Below are 17582 nucleotides of genomic sequence, written 5' to 3' on the forward strand. Positions count from 1 at the left end.
AACCTAACCCTAAACCTAACCCTAACGCTTAACCTAACCCTAAACCTAAACCTAACCCTTAACCTAACCCTAACTCTAACTCTAACCCTAACCCTAACCCTAACCCTAACCCTAACCCTAACCTTAACCCTTACCTTAACGTGAATCGGCTTGCTTTCAAAGCGCTTTTTAAAGTGCCCTTTTTTCTCCGCGGTCGCTGTTGTCGCGCTGCTGATGACGTCAGCGACGCGCTTTAATCGGGCGCGCTTTAGTGGACCGCGGTTTTGTCATGCCACGGTTTTATATATATATGCTTCCCAGTTGGTGGGATGAGAACAATCATAGTTTGGTTTATAAAGTAGTCTCTAAATTAGAAGACCTAATTTACATACAAAAGTATGAACATGTATGAGTTGAACTTCAGCACCAAATATGCCAAAACTGACCAACATATCCCCATCCCTTAGCACTGAATGCTGCATATGGTCTGCTCCTGATAGCATAGTCTACTCTTTCTCCAAAATCATTAAAAATGTATATTGAAAGTACGGAGTGATATAATCTGGATTATTTAGGTGCATATGAAAGTTGATTAGTGATAGTTATATGTTTTAGTGACTAGATAATGGAAAAACCAGGGATCCCCCCCCCCCCAAAAAAAAATTAATTCTTCTAGATGGCACAAATAAAAGGATGCAGAAAAATACTTTCTCTGTCTACCACGAATCTGAGCAACTGAGGCTTGAGTAGACTAGCATACATTAATGTAGGTTTTCATGTCTCTTATTTGTTACATAATGTTGGGATTCAGGTTTGGTGAACGCAGTCTAGGCAGCTGATTTCCTGATGTTTTGCCAGCAACTCTGGCTGGCAACTTAGGAGACAACATGGCCTGTCAAATGTCTGCCTTGAAGCCTACTTGCCCAAAGTAAACTAACTTACCAGTTTTAGCCTTACCATGCCACATACAGTGTCCCCTGGTTAATTGGAATTGGAATAATGGTGATCAGTTTGGGTATATTTTGTGCAATATGCAACAAGCAGAACTAAAGCCCAGTTTGACCCTAACCATGCTCATATTGCAATGCTATGTAAAGTAGGAACTCAAATATAAGTATTACTTCATAACTGAACATGTTTGTCTACTAAAAGAAAGATCACTTTCCTGGAAATGTGCTGTATAAGCAAAATTTAGCCCCAAATATGAAAGAATGTGTAAGTACAGCAAGAATTTTATGTGCATATATCTGTATGCACTGATGATCAGTATGCACTGATGATGCTACCTAATTTGGTAATGAAACTTCTGCAAGAAAACAACCAAGCTTAGAGAGCACCAGGAACCCCACAGTTCAACCCTGACTTAAAAATATTTTCTTCTACCAAAGCTAACTACAAGCATCTAAATGATGCTACTTACGATACATGCAATAGAAGTCATGATGAAAGTGCATACTTGTGTTACATGAAATATAATGATCCAGGTTATCATTTTTGCAGTGCCGTTATAACTTTGGTCACTAAATAAACTGTTGTAACTCAAGGACAACTTGTACATGGTTTCCTTCTAGATCATCAACAGTGCTCTGAAACATTAATTCAATGTTTCTATCTGCACGCACAATTTGTTGTAGCAATTGTCAGGTTATCAAATAGGACTGGTGACCACAGGACTCCCTACTCCCATTTCATTGCTGAAATTCTGAGGTGGTTGTTTTTTTAAAGGTGAATTTGACAAGCACTGCCAGTTTTCACTTCCTAAATGATTGAAAGGTAAAACTATGTATTTTCCCCCCATTGGAGCAGCAACAGAGAGGGCTATGCAAAATGATGAAAACCACATATCCTCAATGACTAATCCACAGAAAGGAGAGTGACTGGATCTTGCTTTCCCAGTACAAGGGTGGTTGTGTGTGTGTGTGTGTGTGTGTGTGTGTGTGTGTAAGGAATCTATCAATTGGGATCTGTGATAAATACTGTCTAGACAAAGATCTGGGCTGTTGTCAAATTGAAGAATGGACTTAAATTCAGACAGCAATTATTTCTTCTCCAGCCAACTAAGCACAGGAGACAAGTCCCTTCAGTCTATATAGTACAGAACAGTCATTAATCACATTTTTAGGTTGCTCCATATCCATCAATCCAAAACAATGTGATATATTTCCATTTTTCTCAACCATTTCAAAATCAAAACAAAAGAAAAACAAAAGCAAAATGAAACAAAAGTTGTTTCATTTTTGCCACACTGTTATATATCTGTTTAGTCACTGAATTGAAGCAATGCCACTGTATGTCAAACTAAGACATCATTGCCACTATATGTTTATGGTGGAGATTACAAGCCTATGAAATCGCAGGCTTCTGGAAGTCTCAAAGTTTGAATACTTCCTAACTGTGAAGACATTTAACCAGTGGAATAGCTTGCCTTCAGACATTGTGGGTCCTTCACAGGGGTGGGTTCCTGCCAGTTCTAACCTCTTCTATAGAAGGTTTCACAAATCTACCGTGCCGTTTAGAACTGGTTCCAGCTCCCTCCCCCCCGCCCATCCACACAACGCTTGCCCCGCCTGACGCTCACTGATTGGCTGGCTCACCGATTGCCCTGCCCGCTTCTAAGAATACTATCTAAACCTTAAAGTCTTAAAGCTGTCAAGTTTGAACACCCCTAGGTTTTTTTTCTAAAGAGTTATGGGTGCAAGGGTCTTGTAACATGACAGCTTTAAGACTTGCGTGCTTCAAATGCCAGAGTTTCTGAGCCAACATTTTGGTTGCTAAGCAAGAGCATTGTTAAGTGAGTTTCACCACATTTTATAAGTTGGCCACACCCACCCAGTCACACAACTTCCAAGCCACTCCCACTTAGTCACGTGGCTGGCAAGCCACTCCCACAAAGCAGGCCACACCCACATAAGAGGTTCTAAAAAATATTGAAAGCCACCACTGGTCCTTCATCACTGGAGGTCTGTAGAGATAGTCATCCAGGTTATGGTTGCCCAAAGGTGCTGTTTCAAGAGGCAACTGGACTTTCTTGTTTTTCTTTTGAAGACATTTCGCTTCTCATCCTTATCTCTGGCAGGATAGTGTAAGGGTTTATATTCCTTCCTTCCCCAACAATTGCAGACTATACAGGAATTAGGACGACTACTCAGATGACCCGAGGACACAGATAAACCTCCAAGGACTTCAAGGATCTTCTAAAACAGTGGTTCCCAAAGTGGGGCCCGTGCCCCACAGGGGGGCAATTTGATTTTTAATGGTGGCAATTTGAACCTTGTTTAAATCAAGTTAATGGCCTTTTAGGCTTCCTCTGCCTGAGCAGAGTTTACTTTTTGAGTAAAGTAAGAATTATATGTCACTGGGTGGGGTGGGGGAGAGATCAGGATTTTAAAAATGCTTAGGTGGGGCATGGCCAAAGAAAGGTAGGGAACCACTGGTCTAAAAGAATGCAAATGACCAGCTGTCTGCAAGGAATTTAAATCCTTCCATTCCCCACCATTCTGTCTGAGCTGAAGAAGCTTCTTGGATGAGAAGCGAAACGTCTTCAAAAGAAAAAGAAAAAAAGTCCAGGTGCCTCCTGAAAAATTCATCACTGGAGGTTTTACAGAAGAGATTGGACAATCATTTGTCCAGAATAGTATAGGATCTCCTGTTTCAGCAGGGGGCTCGATTAGAAGACCACCAAGGTCTTTTCCAGCTCTATTCTGATTCTATTCTGCTACTTAAAAGAACCGCAACTCCGCGAACAGAGCGTTCCCCCAGCCCTCCCCAACATCCAAGCTACGATCCACGATAAGCTCCCTCTGGCCACGCCCTCTCCGTTTATGAACTTCCCGGCCACGCCTCTTTTCCCCCCACCCCGAGCATCTTTCCTGCCTTCCCCGGGTGGGAAGCTCCGCCCCGCGTCCTCCTGACTCTGCTGCGCGCGCTGCGCGATGCCTCCTCCACCGCCTGCTCCTCCCCTTCCTGCTTACATGTGAAAAGGCTCTTGCTGCCGCTGGAGCCGACGCGCATTTCTCGGGATACTTTTCCTTCCCGGGCGGAGTTGGGGAGGGCTAACCGGCGGTTTCCGGGAAAACTGGGAGGCATCCCGGCCTTGGCTTTCAGCTGGTAGCTCCCGATGACAAATGATGGCCAGCGGCGGCGGTGGTGAATCGCGACACCCCGCGGAGGGTGGGCTCCCCAATCTGCAGTTTGTCCCCTTCACTAGCGCTCTGGACGCAGGTTTCTGGCATGAGCTCACTCAGAAAAAACTCAATGAATACAAACTGGACGAGTCTCCGAAACCGATCAGAGGCTATTACTATAATGGCAAGTAGACCCGTAAAACACTTTTCCTTCGTGGAGGGGGTTCGAGAGACGCGTCCTGCTGTGTGAACTGGGAGAGTTCAGCTTAGGTTCAGCCTGACGCTGGCACGTCCTTCCAATTCCCCATGAACTCCATGGCACTTGATATCCCAGTAAACAAGCCTAGCTGGCTTTTCTTACCGCAAGCTAACCTTCCATCCGTGTCCACTATACTGAATATTGGCCGTGGATATGTATCCCTGCCTAGCAGCTTCTGGGTTGCTTAAAGATCTGTTCGTTGGACGTTCACTTGAGTGGGCACTCCTGGTTGGGGATCAGAAGATTGCCACTTGCCCAATGTAGCTGGAACACTGTTCCCATTACCGTCTGAAAGGCTATCCTTAACATAAAAGGCTAGAGGTTAAAGACCATAGAGAACTAGTTTCAACACTCCCAAGTAGTTTACATACATGTATAGATTATGATTCAGCTAATGGGTATTTCTAGAAACACCACCTTCCATGATTAGTTAAGTATAAGTTATGTGTTGCAGCAAGAATATTATGACATAGGTCATATGAGAGACTCATGTCATAATCGGTTCTCTCCAAACTGAAGAGCTAGATTGCTCAAGAAGAAGGTTAATGGTGAAGATAAACTTTCTTACTGAAATTTGCTGTTGCCCCTTGTACAAGAATGCCAAAAACTAAAACATTATGCTTCCCCCATGCCTCTCAAAAATAAGTTAAAACAAAAGGCTTCCCAATTTTTCTGTTGTCCTCTGTTATGTGGCTGTGTTTTGTAAGGGGGGGGGGGAAATGGAGGAAAGGTTTGTGCAAACAGAATAAGTCACATTTTTCTCACATTGTCCTTTGTACAATGCTTCCTGTTATGAAATGGAGAAACAGTTATGAAACTACCACATGGGGAAAGAACATCTGGGCTATTCAGTCATTGACCAAGAATATAACAGATTATCATAAATCTGTCTTCACAGAACATTATATAGAGGTGTCCTGGATTGTATAATTGTCAGAATTTTTTAAAACCTGTTTATTTTTTCCTCCCTCCACTAGGAGATCCTCCTGGAATGCCAGCACGTTTAACCCTTGAATTTAGTGCTTTTGATACGTAAGTAATAAATCCTTTATCTTGAGTCTTGAAATAGTTATTAGGATACAGAGGCTGATTCTTAGCATTGTAATCATTAGGCTATAAATCAAGATTTGTATATTAGAATCACGACTCTGTGAGGGCAGTGCTTCAGAATGCCACCACAAATGTCTACTTTATTCTAGTGAGGAGGTATAGAAATGAATATACACAATACACACATTGAGCGAGCTTTGTTTAAATGAACCAAGGATCACCAGCAGTTTTCACTTACTGTTTGGGACAAATAGGATTTCTACTTAGCATAATCATTGCAATGTTTCTATTCCATGAGTTGATAGAGACAGATAGAAGAACTGCAGCTATATTAGGTTGGGCCTGTGTTTGGAGTGATGCCAGTTAGTGAGACACTGAACATGCAGTGTCTCTAAAGGAAGCTTTCGCTTTGCTATACAGCAGCTCATGAATAGCTTATAACAATTTGTTTTGGATCTTGTGGTGGGGATCAGGTCTCTGTACATTTTAACCACTAGGGGAATAAATCAGTAGTGTACAATTGCTTCCAAAGGCCAGTATGATAACACTAAAGAACCTGGAGCCTTTAAGAACTGTGAAAAAAGAATATGAAGGAGCAATCCTCAAAAGAAGCCTAAAGGTTGAAAGTTAAAAAGTCTTGTGGTTGAAAACTGGGACAGATCCAGAAGGAAAAATATAAACCACACGAAAGCTTGACTTGGGCTAGATTGATACAATTCAGCAGGTTTTGGGGGGGCAGGAGCATGGGATGTTGGCCATTATCTTTTTCCAGATGTCTTTCAACTTCCCAATCCTTCCAAAGCCCTGGGATTCCATGGTTCCCTTAATCCATCTAGGCCCAACTCTGCTTAGCTTTTGCATCCAGGTGCTGCCACTTACTGAAGAAAAGGGTACTTAAGTGAATAACAGAACTATAGAAGAAATATAAAGCTTAAGCGAGGGAGAGATAAGGATTGGTAAGCAGAATAAAGGAATAAATAACGGAGTTTGAAGAACAATATTTTTGTTACAAGATGTTGCAATTTTTAGCATAACATGATCATTCAAGTGTCAGGTAAGCAAGCTTGTCTGAACCCGTGCTTATAGCAAATGTGGAGTTTTAGCGGCTAAGCTGCATTGCACAGATAAAATCTTTGCTGTTTATTTGCAAAAGACTCATGGGTCTGTTTTCCTGCTTAGGGTGAAGTAGTGGTTCTACGGAACAGAAACTTAGTGGTCAAGGCTATGCATGTTACTCTGTTCAGGGTCCTAATTGGCTTCCTTTTTACACTCTCCGTCAATCCAATGCCTGTCACCTTTTCTTTTGTAGACAAGGTCCACGCAAAGGAACAATACAATGGTTAAACTGATGTTGACAATATATATTACACAGTATACATGGAATGATTTATGTTACTGTCTAAAATATGTTTTAAAATTTCATTCTTACTTTTAAACTGTTGGTAAAGTATGTGCTAACTACCAATGATTTTGATTAAGACTACAGTAAATGCCATATACATTTTAAGATTGTTTCTTTTCCCTCCAGGAATGGCCCAACACCAGCACATTGTTGCCCTGCTGTTGGAATGTTGTATAACACCAATACTTTGGAATCTTTCAAATCCTGTGATAAAAAGCTTCTCCTTGAAGAAGCAGCAACTGAGGTAAGGTAAACCCCCAAACCTGAGGCATGGATGAAAAGCAATGCATCGTTGTTTTGTGAACAATACAGTTCTGCTGAATTGAATAAAATGTATCCCCCAAATTCATATGCATTGTATTTCAAACTTTGATGTCACTTATTTCAAGAAAGGAGTGCTTATATTTCAGCATAAAATTGTCTAATTTATTATTTGGAAGCTCCTATTTTATTGCAGATCAATCAATGAACAGGTACTGTATTCCAGCATTTATTGAACTTTTTTTTTTCAGACTGCAGAATTTGTAAGCTAAAATATAAAATTCCTGGAACCCCTAATCGGGAGGTAAAGCTCTAATGAAAAGTTGTGCTTGGATGAACACCTTCCCTTAATTCCTTGTGGAATTCCATATAACATCTTTGAGAAATACAGAGACTGAACAATTACAATTTTGTGAATGAATAAATAACAAGCAAGGAGAGGAGGACAAGATAAAGGGTTTTTTTAAAAAGAAAAAAGCAAAACTAATCAGTCATGCATGAAGACTGTAGCTTTTTAAATCTAGTATAGAATTCCACAGACATCAACCTTAGTTTTGTTGGCTATGGCTGGCACTTCAGCAATATGTCATAAAATACAGAATGCTATAGATGTTCATTGGAGACAAGGCTCTTAGACTGAGCTCTGAATTTTTAAATGCGCAATTCCAAAATTTCATTACATGCTGCTTAGTTTTGGGCTTCTCAGATGCAGCATTGATTGGATGTTGTGCATTAATATTTGAAACTACTTAAAAAACTGAAGGCAGCATTTTTAAAACTACGACATTTAAATGTATATTGTTGTGTTTTAGAGGACTGTAAATAAGACCAATCATTTATTTCAGTGGTTCCCAAACTTAGCAACTTTAAGACTTGTAGACTTCAACTCACAGCTCTGCTGGCTGGAGAATTCTGGTTGTTGAAGTCCACAAGTCTTAAAGTTGCCAAGTTTGGGAACCACTGATTTATTTGTTTCTCAGGAAGCTTTCCAAGTGTTCAGTTTATTCTGGGGGCCTGCTGTCTACAAAATATGTTGTTGATCTTGTTCTCCTTTGGAGAATTTTTTGTGTAAATCAGATGGATTGCTTAATGTGATTTGATAATAGTGAGATCAGTGGAATCTTTGTGTTTATTCAATATTTTCCACTTTATAATTATACTTGCACACTAGTTTACACTGAAGATTAAACCAAATTAAATTTTGTTGCAATAAATCCATGAAATATGTAGCATATTTTGTTCAACAGCCATGAAATTAGTCACTAATATCCTGGATGATTCTATTTTTTCTCTCTCCTCATAGATATGGGATGCAATAACAACGGGGGATGCCATTAAAAATCCTGTTTTATTGAACAAATTTCTTCTCTTAACATTTGCAGTAAGTTAAATTGTATGAAAAAAGATGCCAAATGCTCCATAGTTATAAACAATACTAATACTGTTATCACTGTATCCCAGTTATTGGATCATGCATCTGCCATCCACAAAGTCCAATCTATTGGAAAATACATTTACAGGTTGTTTTTGTTTAACAACCTTAATTGGGATAAGCATCACTGCTGCTGAGTGAAACAGCTTCTAAGTGGGAAATCTCACGACTAGGTCTGTGCCTACTTTCTGTCTTGTACACATCAGAAGTAATGTGACCATATTGCAGCTATGCAAACAGGTTATCTTTTTGAAATCCCATTCTCTCCAATCCCTCTGCAAGAGTGAGCGGCAGAAAAAAAGCAATTTATTTTTGTAGACAATCTCTCTTCTCTCAATATGATCACATTGCTTTCAATGTATAGACAGGAAAACGACTTACTCTCTTGAAATCTCTTTTTCTCCAATCTCTCCGCTCTGCAAGGGAAGGGGAGAAATAAAAAAATAGAAAGGTCTGGTACAGGACACTATATACTGATCATAATGGCGATCAAATGACTGGTAGATGTTATAAAAATCATAAATGGGCTGTAAAAGTATTTTTTCAGCCCTGTTGTAACTTTGAACAGTTGCTTAATGGTTGGTAAGTGAGGACTATTGTACACCATTTCTCACACTATTGTATTCAATAGTATTTTGCAAATGGGGAGTAAGGGAGAGAATATGCTTGCATAAGAAAAAAATATGCATGTGATGGGTAGTATCCATTCTGAAGATTAAAGGCATGTAATAAATGACAATAAATAGCAATTACAGAAGAATATTCACATGGCTGTCTCACAAGCCATGTGAACATTTTAAAGAGATGGTGAAAAGATGTGTAAGGCTGAGAATTCCATAAAAAGCCTAGAATATGAACCAATCTCTTGAGATTCTATTGAAGTATTTGGATTCATTCAGGATGATGGTTAAGAAGCTGGGAGTCATTTCTGATGTTGAAAGAAGTCTATTTTCCTTTGATTCAAAGTGTAAGAAATCGATCAAATTACTCTTTCCAAGTTAATACCAAGTTCTGAAGTATTTATATAATTTCTCCCCTAGGATCTAAAAAGATACCGTTTCTATTACTGGTTTTGTTATCCTGCATTGTATGTCCCAGAAGGTATCCCTTTGGTTAAACAGCCAGTGCCTCTGAATACAAAGTTCTCTCCAGCTCAGGTAATTGAAAACATTACACAGCTATAGTAGCCTAGCACACATAGTACTTTTCATAAGATAGAACATAAAATAATGTATTACATCATTACTAAGCGCAAACACGGTAAATAGTGCTGTATGGATTTTTATATCTACCTCTGCCTGGATGAAATGGGGAATCAGTTTTCGAAACTCTCTTCATTATCTCAGTGACTGACAGGGTTAAATGGGTACTTAGAAAAGGCTTTTTCAAGAGAGATATCTCCATTATAAGACTGTATCCTAACAAAATATGCTACACAAACACTTCTCTTATACTTCAGTGAACTGTTATTTCTGGCTAGTTTTTTCCTGGAAGAAATGTTTAACAGAATTTGTGATCTTTGTCCCCATTGGGAGTTATAGGCATAATCTTCTTCTTTTATCACAGGGTCTTGTGAGATTTTTAATGCTATTTGTTTTTCATGTTCTCTGTTTTTGCTCTGTTGCTCATAAAGTTAGGGTGTAAAGGTATAAAATGGGTTTCTGTCCCTAAATTCAGTAGAGTTGAAATTTGTAAAATTCTTAATAGTTCGGAATGTCACTGTTAGCCTGATCAAAGTCTCCTTAAATTGGGAGCAGTTGACCTGACCCATAAAGAAAACAGTCATTTAGTTTATCGTAGTCTTAGACCTGTACAAGAAGTATGTCCATCTGTAAGCGCCTATATATCTGGTCATGACCATAATTCATTCCATAACTTTGGTCGCAACCCGATTTGGTCGTGACCCAAAACCTAACCAAAATTAATGCAGTGGCCACATGAGGTCACTGTTGTTTGGCGCTTACAAAAAAAATGGTGCGGAAGGGGAAATTGGCCGCGGCCGTGTTTGATCACCACTTGAATATGTGTTTGTGACCAGATTGAAAACTTTTGTGAATTTTTTGGTTGGAACCCGATTTGGTCGTGGTCAGAAGCGCTCATGACCAAAGGTTCTACTGTACCTCAAGATACTAGTATATAAAATTTGAGATAAAATTAAAATACATCTATTAAACAACCTGACCAGGTGTGAATAAGAGCCAAAAGGAATAGTCTATCTCTAAGCTATAAATATGATAGTATCTACATAGTAATTACATAAAATTAGAAAGCAGTAGCTGGACATAGGCCAAATTTGAGTGATCAGGTAAATTCTTGAGTTATAAAGAAGACTTTTTCCTCTTCCCTGTTTTTGGTGTTGGCAACCCACTGTGCATTACGTGGTATCTCAAGAGCTGCCGGCATTTCAGAGGAGGAGAAGCCTGTACTCATGGGACAGTTCTTTTTTTTTTAATTGAATCCTAACTGTAAAAAATCATTTCCAGTGTGAAAATAGGATTTTCTCTCACAAGGCTTGTAAATCTGAAGAACGACCTGTTTGACCATTTGCAGGGATTTTATAACACACATCTAATACAATGGTTCTGCAGAATTTTTTTTCTTGAAAAAGGTTAACGTTACTCGGTGCTACAAACAGCAAGTGATTTCTGGTGGCAGTTCAATATCTGGGGTAATATAAATTAGATAATATAATTGGTGATTAATAATTGAGATGGCAGATTGGTCTCTCGACATTCTTAAAGCGCCACAGGAGGCTAGTTGCTTGCTTGACCTCATTACACAAGGCAGGGCTGATTTTTTTCTCTCTTACATTTTTGGGTGGGAGCCGGCTCTAGAAGAAAGATTTGTTTTCTGATTCTTAAATTCCCCACTCCAGCTTTTTTTAAAAACCCTCTGGTTGCCATTTTTAAAAAGGTTTGGGACTCTTTAAAGGGTAAAGAAATGCATTGGGTAAATGGAGGTGGGGTGGTTTTATAGCCTGTTTCCAAGGGCTTTTCTAAAATTGGAGCACCCACAGTTCCAGGTGAGCAGCTCACAAACCTCTTGTTTGTATCTGCTTCTAGACCAGGGCTGTCAAACTCCCGGGCCAGATGTGCCCAGTTTAGCAAAGGGGGAAAAACTCCCTATACGTCACGTGATGCCACTGTGATGACATGAGTTTGACACCCCTGTTCTAGACCGTCTGGATAGTTAAACTCTGTTCACTCTTCTCAGTACTTATTAGATGAATAAGATAGACCTAAATGAGAAACAGATAGCATTCAGACCTAAAGATACTTCTGTTAGTAGTAACCAATTTTGCAAATGTGAATATGCTTCCCTTGCTTGCCTTATTTATCTTCAGGATAATTAAGAAGAGGGAAAGTGCCTGAGGTGTTTTCATAACCCACTTTCTTGGCCTGCTCTTAAGCATTGTTTATCTGATTGTTGCTTTGGTAGTGGTTCTTTCCTCTGTCCATCAAGGCCACCCACTTTAGTCATCACAGCACTGGAAATCATCTCCTACATGGAATTTAAGATGCAAAATACTGCTACAGTTTGCTAATTAGGTTTGGCATATTGGAAGATGCAGATGCTCTCCTGGGAGCTGAACTTTGGCAACATCTGAAAGAATGAATGTTGTGAGCCCTCTGCAGTGCTGCTTCATTTGCCTTAACTTACTCTGTAGCTTTAAGACCTGTTTCCTGTTTAAGGTCAATATCAGCTCTGATATTGATATTAATAAGCCCACCAGGGGAGTTGGTGGTCTTGAAGTATCCCAACTGCTTCTTGGTCTTCAAACATTTTCATCTTAATGGTTTTATTTTTAAATGCTTTACATTGGCTTTTGTTTTTTTATTCTGAGCTGTAATGAGTATTATTTTCTTTTGCATTTTCTTTTGCTGATTAGTTTTACCTTTTCAGTTAATCTTTTTTTTAAATTATTACTAGTAGTTTAAGTTGATTTTTAGCCTCTCTGAGTTCTCTAAGTGAACAAATGCAGGAATATTTTAGTGTAAAGGAAACTGAGTTAATTGTCTCTTGTCTTTTTTCAGACTGAAGCCCTCCAGAATTCATATGATCAACTTTGCCAGAAAGAAGGTCTTACAGCCCTGCCTTATTTTTTAATTAAATGCCATGAAGATTCAGTCCAAGTATCCTTACTTAGGAACTGGGATGACTTTTTTTCTGATCAACAGGAGAAGGTAAAAAAAAAAATACACAGATGAGCAAAATACAGAGCACTGAAATTAACATTCCCATAATTTCTAGAGCATTCCATTCTTAATGAGGGGATAGAGGAAAGAGAGTAAAATTGGGTGGATATTTGAAAAAGGAGTCTGTAAGAAGTTATGATTTTGAAAATAAAAGATTTTGCTGAATTCTGAATTATTTTTTTATTTTGAAAATAAAAGATTTTGCTGAATTCTGAATTTATTGTTCTTGGGTTTTAGGTTTTAGCTAAGTCAAATGTGGATACCTTGGATTTATTGGGTTTTAGCTTTCTAATCACAAATATACTGCTTAAAGATTGATTGGAAGGGTTTTAGGCAATGCAGAAAAGGATGAATAGGTTATATGACCATATCACTTAGAATTTCCTCAGGCCAATTTCACAAATGGAAATTAATTAGGTAAATTTGTGCCATTCTCTGGCACAAATTTACCAGGGTTACTAGGGTTAATTTGCTTGCTTGGAAATGTACGATGTGGTTACTGGGTAATATGTGAAGAAATTGTTCTATTCACTTAATTTGGGTCTTTTGTAGATTAATACTCTAGTCTGGTTTATCTATACATACATACAATTAGCAACTTTTGGACTATCAGTGTTAACAAATAATAGTCTTATGTTTTTTTTTTCCTTCACAGGTGACATTTGGTGTTTATGACCCCTGTAATTTCATCCAATATCCAGGGTGGCCACTGAGAAATATGTTGATCCTTGCAGCGCACAGATGGTATTTATTATTAGGTGAAGCCTTGAACATGGTTTTTCCATGGTTGCAATCCTAAACATGCACTGTGAAGTTAATCACAGTAAATTTGGTAGAGCTTATTTTTCAGTATAGGATTAGACAGCATCTATTACAGTATAAATATTATAGCTTACCCCAATACTAAAGGACTCTGGGGTGGGAAACAGCAAAGTCCAGAAATATGCATTAAAATCATATAAATAACAATTTCAAATATATTTTTAAAAAACTGGTGTATAAAAAGTGGTATTTGTGTAAGCTAAGTATTAAATGTCCTTCGGGGGGGAAAAAACCTTTGATTTGTTTTTTGAAAGTATCTTACAGTAGCAACTATCCAAACCTCTGGGGCCAATGTGTTTTTTGTAACCAAAAGCTAATACTGAGCTACACAATCCTCTCTACACAATCCCTAGTTCATGTTCTGGTTTGCCTTAATGACTCATCTAAAGCAGATCAAAGCCTCGGCAGAATTTAAATAAGGACCTTAGTTACCATCAGAAACTGGCTTATGCTAGGCACTTACCATTTAAGGAAGAAATTTTCTCAGATTCCATGTTCGCATGGTCAATTCCTAGGTATCTGCTGTTCCAAAAATTCTTGCTGTGTAATATCCCGCACAACATGTTGGTTAAATGAATAGATTGTAAGGTAACAATCTAATTTCACTCAACAATTAATTTTTGTTTTTGCTTTCCTGAAACACTTTTGGTGATTATGATAGACCCCTTCAAACTGAACACAAATATAATGTTAGAATAACTGTATCACTTAGGAATCTTAAGAAATATGATACTATATTTTATTGACTATAATGCATTTAATCACATGTGATTCAAAGTGCATTCAGTTTTGGTCGCCACAATGTAAAAAAGATGTGGAGACTTTAGAAAGAGTGCAGAGAAGAGCAACAAAGATGATTAGGGGACTGGAGGCTAAAACATGTGAAGAACGGTTGCAGGAACTGGGTATGTCTAGTTTAATGAAAAGAAGGACAACGGGAGACATGATATCAGTGTTCCAATATTTCAGGGGTTGCCACAAAGAAGAGGGAGTCAAACTATTCTCCAAGGCACCTGAGGATAGAACAAGAAGCAATGGGTGGAAACTAATCAAGGAGAGAAGCAACTTAGAACTGAGGAGAAATTTCCTGACAGTTAGAACAATTAATCAGTGGAACAACTTGCCTCCAGAAGTTGTGAATGCCCCAACGCTGGAAGTCTTTAAGAAGATGTTGGATAATCATTTGTCTGAAATAGTATAGGGTTTCCTGTCTAGGCAGGGGGTTGGACTGGAAGACCTCCAAAGTCCCTAGATGTTTCCAATACCCTGAATGAGTTCCAGCATTGATGGATTCTAGTTGCCCTGATAACTGTTTTTCCATTATGGTTATGTCCTGGTGAAACTTTTCACCATGTTCGTTACTGACCAGAGCTAGATTTTTGGGGAAAGAAGTCCCAAGTGTGAATTTGGAATATAAATCTGTGACATGTTGCACTTCATGGTCTCGTATGCTGAAACAAGTTGTCAACCAATTGAATGTAGTTTGGTACTCTGTAGTTGCCAAGAAAAAAATCTCAATGACATCCTTAAATGTTTTCCAGACCATTTTCTCTGGCCCCACTAACATATCTTTGAACCGCTTATTACTGATGACATATCTGATCTGTGGACCAACAGAAATGCCTTCCTTAATCATGGCATCAGGGATTCTTGGAAACGTGGTTGAATGACAAAACCTTCACTTTCCTTGGTCACTGCTTTCAACACCCCCCCCCCGCCCCCCAAAAAAGTTAGTCTGAGGTTTATGTGAAATGGAGGCAAAAATGTCTTTGTTGGGTCAACAAGTGGCTCAAGTGCTGTGCTTTTTTACCCTGGAACCAAATTCTTCAGAGTGGTCATTTATTTTTAATATAACCTGACTCTCCTGCATGACTATCCCATTCCGTGACCCGACAAATGCGCGCACAACAAAAGCGCGCCGACAAAACCGCGATGTCATCAACGCACAGACAACAGCGCGCCGACAGAAGCGCGATTTAAGTTAAGGTAACGGTTAGGGTTAGGTTTAGAGCGTGCTTCTGTTGGTGTGCTGTTGGCGCGCTTCAGCGCTCATTCATAGGCGCGGTTTAGAACTCGCGGTTTAGTCGGGCACGCTTTTGTCGGTCGCCCTTTTGTCGGTGAACCATCCCATTCGTATATCTCCACAGATATTTCAGATGTATTTAGTTGGATCTGCTTCATCAACAGTTCCATGTTTTCATATGTTTCTTTTGTGAGTGCAGCATAACCAACAAGCTGAAGGGTACATATTGTCATTATGTAAAAATAGGAAATCTCTATAAAACGGTATGTGATATGTTAAAATTACAGTTATTTTCATGATTAACAGCCAAATGTCTATAAAATACACTCAAAAGTTTTCAGGAAACAAAATCATTGTTGTCTAGTACAGGTTGTCTTTAACTTATGACCAAAATTGATCCCGAAATCTATGTTACTAAGACAGGAATTTGTTAAGTGAGTTCTGCCCCATTTTATGATCTTTTTTGCCACATTTGTTAAGTTAATCACTACAGTTGTTAGGTTGTTATCATGGTTCTAAACCCATTCTGGCTTCCTCATTGACTTTGCTTGTTGGAAGGTTGCAAAAGGAGATCACATGACCCTGGGACAGCGCAACCATCATAAATATGAATCAGTTGCCAAGCGCCTGAATTTTGATCACGTTTCTGTAGCAGTGGTGGGTTTCAATTGATTTTACTACCAGTTCACTCATGTTTCTGTGCATGTGCAGAAGCATCCGTGCAGGTGGATGGAGCCTCCCGCTGACGTCACTACCAGTTCGCCCGATACAGGGTGAACCAGCAGAAACCCACCTCTGGTCTGTAGGGAGGTTGCAATGGGCATAAGTATGAAAAACGATCAGAAGTCACTCTTCAGTGTTATTGTAACTTCGAACATTCACTAAACGAACTGTTGTAAGTCAACGGCTACCTGCATTTGTTTTCCTCAGATAAACTGAATAAATTTTGAGCTAGCAAATGAGTTTGAAATTGCTGAGTTGTTTGACTATTGAAACATACTGGTTTTTTTTTAAAGTTGTTCTGATATCACGTTAAGAGATTGCCTGTAATTTTCCTGGGGTACTGGAGCCGCTACTTTTACAGAATTTTCGTTCCTGACAGGGGAGGCGTCCTTCAGTCTGTTGAAGTGCTCTGCTTCCGAGACCGGACCATGCAGGGAGCCAGAGACATTTCCCACAGCATTCTTTTTGAAGTAAAGCTTCCACAGCTGACAAGCAGTTCAGGTAACCCTTCTGAAAGATAAATGTTTTATGATGGATTTTGTTGCTGCTTGTGGAGTGTGATAGGCGGGGTTATTTGGTAATTCCTGAAGAGAGAAGAAATAAAAGTGCTTCTATTTCTGTAAATAGAGGCCTGCTTCAGCCTTAGTTAGTAAAATATCTTTAGAAAGATGTTTTACTAACTAAGAAAGATCCATTTCATCTTATGCCAATTTTGAGTTTTCTCTGTTCCTGCCAGTTGTCTATGCTTCTATTGTCATCATAGGCTCCAGAATTGGAGCTCTTAATCATGAGTCTTAATCAGTAATTCAACGATTGACAATGTGTTTAATTACTAAAACATTTCTAGTTTCAAATTCATAATTCTGTTTCATTTAATAGTTACGTCTTTTGTTATGCTACGTTGTCCAAAAAAGGCAATGTTCTGCTTATTCACTTCCATCTGAACTCATCATTTAGCTCTGTATGCTTCAAGAATACAATTAAGTAGTACTTATGTTGTCAATATATAATCTATTTTATGACCAAGATAATTATTACATTATGCTAACTATTACATTTAACATTCAAAAGATCCTAGATCTAAATTAGTCTGTCCTTTGACGTGCATTTGCCCATCCTGTCTGTTTATCATATAAAATCTTTGAGAATAAGATGTGGCTGATTATGACATACAGGATTACTTCTTCCAAAATGGCTGCATTTGAGTAGGCTTTCCATTTTTCTACATTAATTTTTCTGTGTACTTTTTTCTTCTTTTGGTGTTTTCCTAATTCAGGGGTGTAAAACTCAAGGTGTGCGGGCTGAATCTGG

General features: G+C 38.9%; 1 protein-coding gene across 1 annotated transcript in view; it reads left to right on the forward strand.

Annotated features, from left to right (window-relative positions):
- The first annotated feature begins 3923 nt into the window (after positions 1–3923).
- The window catches only part of ATG7 (autophagy related 7), a 95792-nt gene continuing 82133 nt past the window's right edge, over positions 3924–17582 (forward strand). Inside the window, exons 1-8 of the mRNA XM_032210650.1 lie at positions 3924–4287; positions 5340–5394; positions 6941–7058; positions 8379–8456; positions 9548–9664; positions 12542–12691; positions 13359–13447; positions 16651–16772. Coding sequence (XP_032066541.1) covers positions 4104–4287; positions 5340–5394; positions 6941–7058; positions 8379–8456; positions 9548–9664; positions 12542–12691; positions 13359–13447; positions 16651–16772 — 913 coding nt within the window. The 5' untranslated portion in view covers positions 3924–4103. The remainder of the gene's footprint in view (positions 4288–5339; positions 5395–6940; positions 7059–8378; positions 8457–9547; positions 9665–12541; positions 12692–13358; positions 13448–16650; positions 16773–17582) is intronic.

Source organism: Thamnophis elegans, chromosome 2 (genome assembly GCF_009769535.1).
Source record: "Thamnophis elegans isolate rThaEle1 chromosome 2, rThaEle1.pri, whole genome shotgun sequence".
In the NCBI taxonomy this organism is placed as follows: domain Eukaryota; kingdom Metazoa; phylum Chordata; class Lepidosauria; order Squamata; family Colubridae; genus Thamnophis; species Thamnophis elegans.